Source organism: Pristiophorus japonicus, chromosome 15, assembly GCF_044704955.1.
Source record: "Pristiophorus japonicus isolate sPriJap1 chromosome 15, sPriJap1.hap1, whole genome shotgun sequence".
Classification (NCBI taxonomy): domain Eukaryota; kingdom Metazoa; phylum Chordata; class Chondrichthyes; family Pristiophoridae; genus Pristiophorus; species Pristiophorus japonicus.
The window spans coordinates 152,310,330-152,324,095 of NC_091991.1; the positions used below are offsets into that span (position 1 = coordinate 152,310,330).

Below are 13,766 nucleotides of genomic sequence, written 5' to 3' on the forward strand. Positions count from 1 at the left end.
TAAATAGCTGAGGCCCCAGCACTGATCCTTGCAACACCCCACCAATTACAGCCTGCCAACCTGAAAAAGACCCATTTATCCCTACTCTGTTTTCTGTCCGTTATCTAATTCCCTATGCATGCAAATATATTACCCCCAACTCCATGAGCCTTTATCTTGTATAATAACCTTTTATGTGGGACCTTATCGAATAACTTTTTGGAAATCTAAATATACTACATCCACTGGTTCCCTTTTATTTACCCTGCTAGTTACATCCTCAAAAAACTCTAATAAATTTGTCAAACACAATTTTCCTTTAATAAAACCATGTTGACTCTGCCTAAACATATTATGATTTTCTAAGTACCCTGATACCACTTCCTGAAAAATGGATTCCAGCATTTTCCTGACAACTCATGTCAGGCTAACTGGCCTATAAGTTCCCTGTTTTCTCTCTCCCTCCTTTCTTGAATAGCGGTGTTACATTTGCTACCTTCCAATCCGCTGGGACTGTTCTAGAATCTAGGGAATTTTGGAAGATCAAAACCAATGCATCCATTAACTCTGTAGCCACCTATTTTAGAACCCTAGGATAGGGTTCAGGTTCAGGGGATTTGTTGGCTTTTAATCCCATTGGTTTCTCTAGTACTTTTTCTCTACTTATATTAATAACGTTAAGTTCCTCACTCTCATTAAACCCTCGGTTCCAAACCAATTTTGGTATGCTTTTTGTGTCTTCCACTGTGAAGGCAGATACAAAATATTTGGTTAACGTCTGCCATTTCCTTATTCCCCATAATAATTTCTCCTGTCTCAACCTCTAAGGAACCAATATTTACTTTTGCTACATTCTTTCTGTTTACATATTTATACATACTTTTTTCATAGAGGCATTAAAAAAAAGTGTTTTTTTTCTTTTTTTTGACCACTTTCATTTATTAATTATAAAAATATTGGAGATGGGGAAAAAAGACTGTTTCATTAACAGTCAAGATTAATCCAATTGTTTAACAAAGAGTCTGTCCTCATTCCAATTGGCTGTGGGATGGCAATGCATCCGGAGGATGGACTAATGGTGGGAATGTGGGGGTGGATCGGTTCAAGGTGGGAGGTCATGTGATGAAGCCTCCAGGAATACACCCAACCACAGTTAGCAATGCTACTTTCAGGGTTCAGACCCCTGATATCTGTCTATTTACGTGAACGGATGGAACACCAGCAACGACGGGAAACAACTCCCCAACCTGCACCCGCTGTGAATATTGTTCCTCACCGGGGTTGGCCAATCTCAGACTCGGTTACTAATATTTCACAAATACTTTCTGAATGGCAAGAGGCTATTGATTATCCTGGATTGTTGGTGTCCAAAGATAAAATCTGAAGTACATTGTCCATAAAGGTAAGCTAAGCCAAGGGGTGGACCTAGATATATGGTGTACTCAAGGAAGCTCTTCAATTTTTATTTCAACAGATAGTAAGCAATTCTCTCCATAAGTTCTGTTATAAACCTTGATGTGGCACAACATCACTGATCAATGTGTAGAGGTGATACTCCAGTGTGTTCCCTTTTACAACCATATAGCTAAGTCTGTACCTCTCGTAGAAGTCTATATACTTGTTTGTTTTTGCAGCCTTTGCTCGAGTTTTATTCGTTCCTCATATCTCAACAAGTGATGAATCTATAAATGTAAAAAAAATCATTGGATTAAACAAAGGTCATTCATCCCATCAATCCTCCATTTCAACAGACCATGCAGAATCTGCTTTCTCATGAACTCTTTCCCTCCCACCCATTGAATCACCTGCAGAAGGGTTCTTCAAAGTCTCCCCAACCTGGAATGTAAATCAAGTGAATCCTCAGAATGCCTACCTTATCCTTGCACCTCTGGTTGCCTTCGCTGATAATAGAAATAAGTTCTTGAGGATAAGAATTCAAAGATAGACTTGCTAAGAATTATTCACGGCAGTCCTCATGTCATTACAGCACTTTAAGGACTTGTAAAACAACAATTATCAGCTAGGATTTAATTCTTTTACATTTAAAAATATTTTAGTCATATTTGTATGTGGGAATCGATAGTTGAAATTCAACAAGTGTTAAAGATCAAGTACTATATAAAATACAAATGGGTCAGTCTTGGAGATTAGAAATTGTAAAAACAGACCAAATTCAGACACTGCATTATACTAGTCGATCAGACTCCGACACTATGGCCCAGAATTTGCTGGACCAGGGCAAACCACAGCATGCTCTGTTAGTTCGATATGTTCCTGCACCCTTCGACTCAAAATATTTGCCCACAAATTTGCTGGAAGTGCGAGCTGATAATGGCACGGCGAGGGCAACAGGGCATCTGGGACCTGAGTGAACGATGGGACCAACAGTCTATCTCCTTAACCAATGAGATTTAAGGATTGAGAAATAAATGGAGGAAGGACTGAGAAGGAGGATGAACGACAGTGGGTGAATTCAATGTCAAATCAGGTACAGAAAGAGAAAGAAAGATTGGGTTAAGAGAGAGCGAAAAAGACTGAAAGGAAAAGAAAAAAAAAATTAAAATTTGACATTGACCTGAGGGAATGAGACTTCACAATTTTAATTGTTCACTTTCTGGGTAGGAGGGGCTGATTGGCTGTCATTAACAATTATCACGTTGGTAAAAGGATACTTATACTATTAACTACTAGCCTTAACTTTCCGTGGCAAGTTTAACGGGTAATTAATGCACAAATGCAGCAATTTCATGAAACTCACAGGGAGGTTAAGGGTGAGATGTCGTTTTAGCAAAGCTAATGGCGGAATGGCATAGATTGTCCAGCAACTTGTGGCGATTCACGATTTACAGGGTATCTCTTCCTTGCTACAAGTTGCTGTCTGATTTGCACATTAATATCAGCATGCTTTGTTCACATGCTGTTATTTTTTCATTAAATTGTGAGCCGATACACTGTACAAGTAGGTCAGATTCAGACACTGCATTGTACAAGTAGGTCAGACATAGATACTGTGCAATATACAATAGGGTACAACTAGATTAAAATGAAAATAAAATTATACAAAAGCTGCAGTGCCAGATTCATATTAGAAATGAAGGAAGCAACACTGAAGATTTCTCAGTCAGGTTTTAATTTTGTTTAAATAGTAGAATGTACACTTTGTTGCTGGAACATCACTTTACTCACTGAACGAGTTTGCACACCAATGCTCAATCCACTCTTATGGGGCTCCAGTGTCAGCTTGAGATACACATAACTCCATGTGATTTAACACATTTTAGCATTTGGAGTTCGTGGTGAGACCATCACTCGATCCCCAATTTTGCAATTGCTGCCTAGTCTCCTAGTAGTACAATATTCTCCCCGTTTTTAGCCCCAGTTTCACTCTATCTCCTCTTTCTCATCCTCTTCTAGCCCAAGTGGCACCCCTCTGGAGGAGAGGACAGAGGACAACACAACTGATCTTCCAACAATCCTTCAAGTCTATGCCAAATTTTCTTCTAGTCATTCTGTTGCTGCCAAGATTACCCAGTTAGAGAGGCGACAGGGTTCCAGAGGCTGATTAATTAGTTGTACCCAAATGTGCACGTTCTACTTTTTACCTTTGGTTACTCTAAGTATGGTAGTATCTCACGATAACAGTCTTTAATACAGCATGGCCTCTGATATAAATGGCATTGTTTATCAACCCTTCGTTAATAGAAAATGCCTCTAAGATGTATCTATTTATAACACACTGTACATTTTTTTTGTGTGGCTCTGAAAGGTGACATAATGGAGAAAGCTTACCGTACCTATAAATTTGTAAAAAGTAAAGCACTTTACTGAATAAAAATTGCTCTGAGCCACTGGTATTTGGACTAAGTCTGTCCAATTGTGTTCTACCTCACCTTCCAGCACGTGTCCTCTGGAAGTTTTGGGGAACAGCACTGCTCAATGTTGGTCATTCAGAGGGTGCCAGTTTTCTTTTCCTTTCAAACTTTGGTTGGATGAATTGATCATCCCAAAAATAAGTTGATTGTCTGAATGACCAACACCCACAATTATGCTAAGAAACCTACGGTGGTCATGATCTTACGTAGTGTATCTAAATTTCATGTTGCACGTTGACTGTGAAGATGAATAATCAGTGGCCTAAATCATCATCTTTGACAACACAAACTATAGCTGAAAATAACAAAAAGGGTCAAAAGACCATCTGATGCTGCATGTTAGAACTAGGCTAGGTGGACCTCCGACATTTCCTGATAGAGTACCTTATTGAGCAGAAAGTGAGGACATGAATTTCAAGGCAAAGGATAAAAGATCACATTTCCAATGGGTCAACATTATTTTGTCATCTGGGTCATGGGTGTGACTTAATGGACTCGGGCCATTTGTTTTACACATTACAGCCAAACCAAAAGTCAATTTATTCATTCCCAAAGTGGCTTCTGCCCAAAGGTTATGGCAGGTGGTATGATCTAGAGTTTAAGGCTGCAGTGCACCTTTGCTGAAGATCTGTTAGGAAGTTTTAGATCAGTTCCATATATTAATCACCCAATGAATGGGGGAAGAGAGAGGAGTGATCATACATTGCACAATAGCAATAAAAAAATATATATATAAATGATTGGGTGTTCAAGTAATCACACTTTAAGTAAGGATAGTGGGCTTCAATTGTCCCCAACTTTCCAGAAAAAAGGGAGCTAAAGTTTGTAATGCAATCTGAAAAAAATTAAACCAAATCACTGAAATATTCCTGCATGTGACTGAGACATATTTGCATACTGTGGCGTGTGTGTTTAATGTGCTTTCTTTGTATTTGTGAAGATTGTAAATCGTGTTTCTTTTGCATAGCATGAAAAGCAATAATATATCATCTCAAGGAAATAAAAATGTATAAATAAATATTTTTGTGTAACGTGCACTACAGTATTTTGCATACATCACCAGACCTGGACTTTTTATTTGAAAGTTTAATGATTAACACATTTGTAGCACTGATAGAGGAAGGAAACTACATTATTACACCATGTATAATGTAAATGATAATGTAAGATTGCTAACTAATTATTAATATAAAGGCTACTTTCTATACACTTAACCTGGAGTAGTTTTGCAAAGATTTGATTGTCTGACTGGAACTTTCGATCCAGTATTATCTCTGATGCTGGGTTACTTTTTCGATGGGTACATGGTGTCTGTTGTATATTAGACAGCATTTTCACACAGATGTTATTTTAAAGTCCCGTATTCCCAGCACCTGCAAAACCTTTGACACTATTACTATAAATAAATCGCAAACATGTGGAAAGGAGTGTTAATGTTTGCAATGCATGTTTCTGTGCCATGTTTGCTGTCAGTGCAGTTTCTGTTCTTAATTCTGTGATTAGTTGGCTTGCAAACACAAAATAAACCTAAAGGCATTTTTTTTGTTTGTTTTAAAGCTGCATGACTCCACAATTGTGTTCACTATGTTCTGAAAGTACAGTAATTTGAATTCCTGAGATGTAACCATTTTACGTTAGATGTGTGTGTTTGCCATTGAAGCAATCAGCAATAACTTGCATTTATATAGCATCTTTAATGTAGTAAAATGTCCCAAGGTGCTTCACAGAAGCGTTATCAAACAAAATTTGACACTGGACCACATAAGGAGATATTAGAACTGGTGACCAAAAGCTTGGTCAAAGAGGTAGGTTTTAAGGAGTGCCTTAAAGGAGGAGAAAGGGGTAGAGAAGTTAAGGAGGGAATTTCAGAGCTTAGGGCCTTGGCAACTAAAGGCACAGCTGCCAATGGTGGAGCAATTAAAATCGGGGATGGTCAAGAGGCCAGAATTGGGGGAGCGCAGAGATCTCGGACGTTAGTAGGGCTGGAGGAGGTTACCAAGATAGGGATAGGCAAAGCCATGAAGGGATTTGAAAATATGGATGAGAATTTCAAATTTAAGGTTGTTGCCGGACCGGGAGCCAATGTAGGTCAGCGAGCACAGGGGTGATGGGTGAACGGAACTTGATGTGAGTTAGGACATGGGCAGAAGAGTATTGGATGAGTTCAACCATAGCATGAACTCAAATTATTTAAAGTGACTGTTTCAATATGAATTACTCCTTATGTAAAGTTTGTAAAGAGATAATTAAAATTAAACGTTGTTCCTTTTCTCTTATACAAAAGGAGTAATCTCACATTTTCTGCAGTAGCCAGAGAGACCTGCTTTGTTAGGTGTCAAGGTCAGAAGAGAAACGTTTTGTTAATCAAAAAGAAAAACTTGCATTTATATAGCGCCTTTCACAACCTCAGGACTTCCCAAAGCTAACAAAGTACTTTTAAGTGTAGTCAGTGTTGTAATGTAGGAAAAACAGCAGCCAGTTTAGGCACAGCAAGCTCCCACAAACAGCAATGTGATAATGACCAGATAATGTTTTTTAATGATATTAGTTGAGGGCTAACCATTGGTCAGCAGAACTCCCCAGTTCTTCTCCGAAATAGTGCCATGGGATCCTTTAGGTTCACCTGAGGTCTCGGTTTAACATCCCATCCAAAAGACGCTTCCGACAGTACGGCACTGGGAGTGTTAGCATAGACTTTGTGCTCAAATCCCTGGAATGAGACTTGAATCTACGACTTTCTGACTCAAAGGCATGAGTGCTGCCAACTGAGCCATGGGTGAACAGAACTTGATGTGAGTTAGGACATGGGCAAAAGAGTATTGGATGAGCTCAACCATAGCATGAACTCAAATTATTTAAATTGACTGTTACTTTGGAGGCCCATGGGTTGCATGGTGTAATGGTGAGCACTCTGGACTCTGAATCCAGTGATCCGAGTTCAAATCTTGGTAGAAGCTGAATTCTTCTTGTCCCAGCTGCTGAAAATTTGGGACAACCACATGAAAGACAATGTTTCTATCGAGAAAACAGGAATGGGGTACTGAAGTTGCATGTTCAGCCATGAACTCATTGAATGGTGGTGCAGGCTCGAAGGGCCGAATGGCCTACTCCTGCACCTATTTTCTATGTTTCTGTGACACCACCTGTTCTGTTGACTCATGCAGCAGGTAGCAGCATTACTGAATTTGGGTTTTCGATTTATTATCCATCACTGGCATTCCAGGCCACCATGTACAAGGACCACTCACTGATAGACATACAAGATGTATCAGAGACTGTGAGACTTCACATGGTTGGGCTATCGCAGGCTCTTCCAGTGGCTTAAGGGTGAATGTTCACTTTCCTCTCACAGGTAGGAAAGTGAAGGGATTTATAAACAACATAAAGAGCAGGAACACTTTACTTTGAAGGCAAGCAATTTTACTCTGTGACTGGCCACACTGAGAGACACATAAGCAAGGCAGAGTGTCCCAGCCTCTGTTACTCCCTCTGTTCCTGTGGAAACAGGCCCGATTCCAGGCTTGAATTGGTATTCAGATTTATCTGGCCGTGCTTATACACCTCCAACTTGTTGTGACACATGACTACTGCCTTAGTCTCAAACCATTTAAGGTACAGTCCACAATTGTTCTACGAAAGCAAAGGTATGTGATGGGCGAAATAAAAATGTACCTCAGTGAATAAAGAAATTCTAGATTTGTGAAAACTGCTGAGAAAATGGGGATGTGAGAACTGGTTCCTATTTCTCTCAAAGCACATTCAATGCTGTAGATTTTGACATGAATGCCTGTCAAAATTACACAACGTTTTGGGAATGAGAATCAATTGATCCTTTGTCACAATTTCCTCACCGCTTTTCTGGCCAAAATAGGAGGGCAGAAAGGCTCTTCTGTTATCTTGCCTCACTTACTCTCTGTACGCCTTTTGATTTTTCACTTTGATCTCTAATGACTGAAAGATGATTTCTAAAGAACAGATCCACCCCACCCTCCCTTTTATGCAGTTCTGTGGTTAATGTACTTCTTTGAAAGAGAAAGACATGGCTCTGAGCTCCAGCAGAATTACTATTTGCAGTAGTCCTGAAAAAGCTCCAGTACACCATGGAGCTATGAAAGGAGCGTCTGAAATCTGTCAACTCCGACTTCCAGAAACACGCTTTGCATTCAATCCCAACGTTCCCCCGCCGTCCATTCTCCAGATACCCTGACGATGGTTTTGCTAACGACATCGAGTTCTAAAATGGTAAACTTTGGCAGTGTTTTATGGAGGTATCATGCAGTTCCATGGTGAGTGATTAAAAGATATGGGGGCGGGTGCCCGTATTTGTGTTGGAAATTGGTGCTTGTCTCTCTCTCTTTCTGGCTTGGGTCTACAGCCTCATTTGTGCTGAACCAACCTTGCATGCAGTGCAAACCACAATTTGCCAGGCACTCGTCAGAATGGCAGGAGCAGATATAAATTACGCTGCAATTCAAAAGTTAATTTATTGAGAAGCAACCTTTGACGCATTGACAATTGTGAAGCGGTTTGACTGCTGAAACTCAGTTCAAACGCGGTTGTTAGAAACTGTGGCACTTTATTTCAACAAACAATGCACAGTTACATTGTTGAGATTTTAACTCTTTCCCCCGTTTTGGTGGTTGTAACAAGAGATAATTTGCTGCAAAGTTTATAGCCAGGAGAGATTGCGTGGTTCATGGAAGATTGTATCATTTTTGATTATGCTGATGAATTTTAGTGGAAACTTAAACTCTAACATAACCAACGCAATTTCAGCCGTATTTTGGGCACAATTTCCCGATTGTTCCCAAAGCGGAAACTCTACCCCCATCATATTTCAGGGTGAATTCAAATAAGAATGACGCGTCTGAAGTGGTCACATTACCTAGAAGGTCCATCAAAAGTGAGATGCAAATCCTCTCTCTAAATTTTTGAAAAGACTGGTTACAATTATATTTTTACCATAAAGTCTATCCTATCAATTGGACCCTTGGACCATGAGAAGAATTGGTTTGTATTTTAAAGTCTTATTTTAATGTAAGGACACCCTCAACACCTTTCTCTTTTCTTTTTCAAGAATGATCTGATGGAATGGCTCTCAATCATTGGCCTTGCTCAGTATTACAAGACGCTTGTGGAGAATGGTTACGAAAACATTGAGTTCATCACCGACATCACCTGGGAAGACCTACAGGAAATCGGCATCACAAAGTTAGGTAAAGTGGTGCCATTCTTTCCTTGCCAGTCCTTTTTGAGTTGTTTGAGGCACTGGATGCTTCTGGCCCATATGTGGGCAGGAAGGGGTGTATAGAATTATAGGGGCCGGAATTCACCGGCCCCAAAGGAACAGCTACCGCGGAGTTTGGGTGGTCGATCGAAAAAATCAATCGGCCGCTGTGGTCGGCTATTTTTCCCTCGCCGAGCCATATTTAGCTCGGGGGGGGTTTGAGTGGTGCTCACTTCCGCAGTAAACAGTGCAGTGAAGCTGCTATAAAGGTAACTTTCCAGCGGTGAGCTCTGCAGCGGCACAGTGCCACTGAAAAGTGGCAAGGAGAGGGATTTTCAGCTGCAAAACGGTAAGCCTTTTCCCAGCAGTGCCCCGGCGAGGTATTCGATGCAGTGCTCGAACGGGACACTGCTGGAGTGTTGCCGCGATCGCGGCCCTTTGGTAGGGAAATAGTTTCATTAATTTTAGTGTTTTTATTTCAGATCCCAGCATCCACCGTATTTATCTTTTCATAGTTTTATTAATTATTAATGTTTTTATTTCAGATTATATCATCCACTGTAATTATCTTTTCATATAGTTTTATTAATTGTTTTGGCTCCATTCGACCTGCTGAGTGCTGCTCAGAGGTTTGCACATTCTTTTGTACAACCTTCAGGTCTGACTCTTTAGTGGAGGTCTGTGGGCTGTAGAAACCTGCTTGGCAGGGTTCACCCTGAGGATGGGAGGAGTGTTGGGAGGGCGACACCTGGTACACCTGGTCAGAAGCAGGGCGGCACGCAGGAGAAGGCGTTACCATCAGCACCGTGCAGACAGGCAGCGGGCAAGGGAGGCAGCAGCCATGAGTCATTCATTCGAGCAGTGCATAGGCATCCTTAAGCAGAGGTTCTGGTGCCTGGACCGCTCTGGTGGCACCTTGCAGTACTCTCCTCAGAGTCTCCACCTTCGTCGTGATCTGCTGCATGCTGCACAACCTGGCCATCATGAGGGGATAGCCTCTGGAGGTCAAGCCAGCAGTACCACCTGAGGAGGAGGAGGAGGAGGATCCCGTCACCCCAGAGCTAGGAGACATAAACCCATCGCCACCCTGGAAGGGCCGAGTGCAGACTGCTCAGCACACTCCTGGGGGGATGCGGCCTCACATATATGGAGACGCCTGACACCTCCCCTGCAATCTCCCTCCATGCATTATATACTGGTGGTCTGCCAGGTCTCCCCACGTCAGGAAACAGTGTTCTTCTTCTGTCCTCCACACCGTCCATCAGTGTCTCCAGCTCCATATCAGTGAACGTGTTGGCTCTCCTTGCACCTCGTACACCAGCTATCCTTCCAAACTCCTTCCCCCACCCCCCCGCTTAGGGCCTTGCTGCAAACCCTGGCCTTTAGCAGCTGGCTCATTAGAAATCCTTACCTGCATGCTGAATTTCTCACTGGTGGTAACGCTCAAATTAAGACAGCCATACCGCTGAAAAATCCACTTTGGAAGGGTTCATTAGAGCTGGAACCCATTTGTTCACTTTTGGAACTGAAGATGGGGAGGCCCAGCCACGAAAGAATTTCGGCACTAATGGCCACAAAATGGTGGGGGAAGCACCAGCTTTCCAGTGGTACTGAATTTCGGGCCCATAGAATCTTACAGTACAAAAGGAGGCCATTTGGCCCATTGTGCTTGTGCCAACTCTTTGAAAGAGCTATCCAATAAGTCCCACTCCTGCGCTCTTGCCCCATAGCCCTGCAAATTTTTCCTTTTCAAGTCTATATTCGATTCCCTTTTGAAAGTTACTTATTGAATCTGCTTTCACCACCCTTTCTGGCAGTGCATTCCAGATCTCAGGAATGAATTTAAAAAAAATACCTCATCCAGTGTTATCACTCCAAAAATGTTCCAAACAATGGAATTTGAAAGACCAAAATTGATGATCTGATGGTGCTGTTCGCGGTTTCTCACACACCAATCACCACGATTTACTGAAAACCCAGCAACAACATCATAAAAATAAAAATTAGCTTCGCATAAATTGTGACCTATTGTTTTCTGTGTGGTATGGCTGTCATACATTGCGGGGCTGATTTTCAGGCCTTCATTGGATGGGAACGGGGTGGTAGCAATTATCGCCCCACTCCTTTTTAAAAATGTATTCATTCACTGGATGTGGGCGTCACTGACAATGCCATCATTTATTGGCCATCCCTAAGGTGGTGGTGAGTCGCCATCTTGAACCGCTACAGTCTGTGTAGTGAACGTACTCCCATAGTGCTATTTGTGAAGGAGTTCCTGGGTTTTGACCCAGCTACAAAGAAGAAACGGCGATATATTTCCAAGTCGAGATGTTGTGTGACTTGGAGGAGAACTTAGAGGTGATGGTGTTGCCATGTGCCTGCTGCCCTTGTCCTTCTAGGTGGTAGAGGTTGCAGGTTGGGAATGTGCTGTCGAAGAAGCCTTGGCGAGTTGCTGCTCCTGCTACAGCTGCCGGCATTTCGAACCCATCAGGAACATGAGATAGGCGTGCCTGCCTGTTTCAGGCAGGAGGCTACTTTAAATATGCCAATCAGGGTCCGATGCTGTTTGTAGGACCCCAACGTTTGAAGGTCAAAAATGATGTTGCATACAAATGTGTATGACTGTACCAGTGACATTATTTCATATTTAGAAAAAAAAAAGACTTGCATTTATATATCGCCTTTCGCAACCTCAGGACATCCCAAAGCGCTTTACAGCCAATGAAGTACATTTGAAATGTAGTCACTGTTGTCATGTTCGAAACACGGCAGACAATTTGTGCACAGCAAGATGCCATAAACAGCAATGAGATATAAGGCCAGATAATCTGTTTTACTGATGTTGATTGAGGGATAAATATTGACCAGGATACCATGGAGAACTCCCCTGCTCTTCTTCGAAATACAGTAATACCACGGGATCTTTCCCGTCCACCTGAGAGAGCACATGGGGGTCTCGGTTTAATGTCTCATCTGGAAGGCGTGACCTCTAGCAGTGCAGCACCCTCTGGGTGTGCCAGCCTAGATTTCTGTGCTCAAGTCTCTGGAATGGGACTTGAACCCTTCACCTTCTGACTCAGAGCTACCCACTATACAATTAACGTTGCACTGGCGAGACAAAAATAGGGGGCTGCATTTTAACACTGAGGAGCCTGAAGCCCAAACATTGATAACTGTGAATGGAAATGCTTCATTTGTTAGTGGGTATGCCTTGGCATGTGTTATCTGAATAGCCATGATGGAGCAGCTTTTGATTTTGAAGGTCAATGTATTATTGGCACTGGATGTACGATTAATCACAAAGAAATAAAAGGAGCTTCTTATTTTAAAAGCAAGGGAATGTGTGGCGTGCTGCACTGTTCTTTATTAATTAGCACTACTAAAGTTCTTTCAGATATTTTTCCCAGAATATTTTTGTTCTGCTCTGCATAGCTCATAGACTCTTAAGAAATCACAGCACAGAAGGCAGCCTTTCATTGCGCTTTGGCCAGGGTGAGCTCGTCAACCTGAGCTGTGGGGTGAACGACCTTGCATTTAATTAAAAACAGAAAATGCTGGAAATACTCAGCAGGTCAGGCAGCATCTATGGAGAAAGAAACGTATCAGGTCGATGACCCTTCGTCAGAACTGGACAAAGTTAGAGATGTAACAGATTTGTAAGCAAGTGCAGAGGCAGGGACAGGGGGGAGGGGAGGAAAGAGCAAAAGGGAAGATCTGCAACAGGGTGGAAGGCAGAAGAGATTAAGAGACAAAGGGGATGTTGGTGCACAGCAAAAGGAGATGGTAATGGGACAAGTTAAGAAACATAAGATGAATCTAGATAGGGTGTAAATGGAAATGGGAGAATCATCAATAGCTGCAGTGGGAAAGAGAGAAAAAAACAAAAAAAATGGCAGCTGTTGATGACTATTTCAGATTTCCAGCATCCACGGTATTTTGTATTTGCATTTAATTAACACCTTTCACATTCTCAGTACATCCCAAAACACTTCACACAACCAATGAATTACGTTTAAAGTGCATTCGCCATTGTTTTAAAGGCAAATGTGCCAGCCAGTTTGTCCCTTAAACAGCGATGAGACTATTTGATCTGTTTTTGCTGGTGTTGGTTGAGGGCTAAATAAAAAAGAAAGAAAGAACTTGCATTTATATCAGCCCTTTCACAACAGCTTTACAGATGCTTTTGAAGTGTTGTCGCTGTTGAAATGTAGGATACTGTAAATAATGGCCAGAACATCAGTGAGGGGAGGGTTAATTTTATTTTGTGTGACAGTGTAACATGGGTCATAGCGAATCGAGCAGCACGTTTTATATCTATCACTATTTTGATTTCCACTGAAGTTAAATGGCTGCTGACTCGTTTTACCTGTTTTACACAAAGTCATAATTACCCCCACTATGTCAGCATTTTTCTGATTCATTATCAGACCTGCATCTGCAGGCTTTCAATGTATTTTGTTTATATCCCCAAAGCTCGTGCCTTTTTTCTTAGGTCGCCCTCTCATTATCTTAGTTATTGGCACCTTTTGCTTTCAGTTGCTCAATGCTTCTCTCTATTGCCTGACTGAGATGATCGATTGTATCATCCAACAATCTCCTGCATTTCTTTTAAACAGATTGTAGATCATTCACACTCTTCCCTTCCACACTGGTTTCTGTTCCCTTTTTTATTCATTCTATTAGAATGC

The 13,766-nt window shown here is 41.6% G+C and overlaps 1 protein-coding gene across 1 annotated transcript in view; it reads left to right on the plus strand.

Moving 5' to 3' along the window:
- The window catches only part of caskin1 (CASK interacting protein 1), a 711,174-nt gene that overhangs the window by 667,131 nt on the left and 30,277 nt on the right, over positions 1-13,766 (plus strand). Inside the window, exon 18 of the mRNA XM_070856774.1 lies at positions 8,929-9,067. Within this exon, the coding sequence (XP_070712875.1) occupies positions 8,929-9,067 (139 nt within the window). The remainder of the gene's footprint in view (positions 1-8,928; positions 9,068-13,766) is intronic.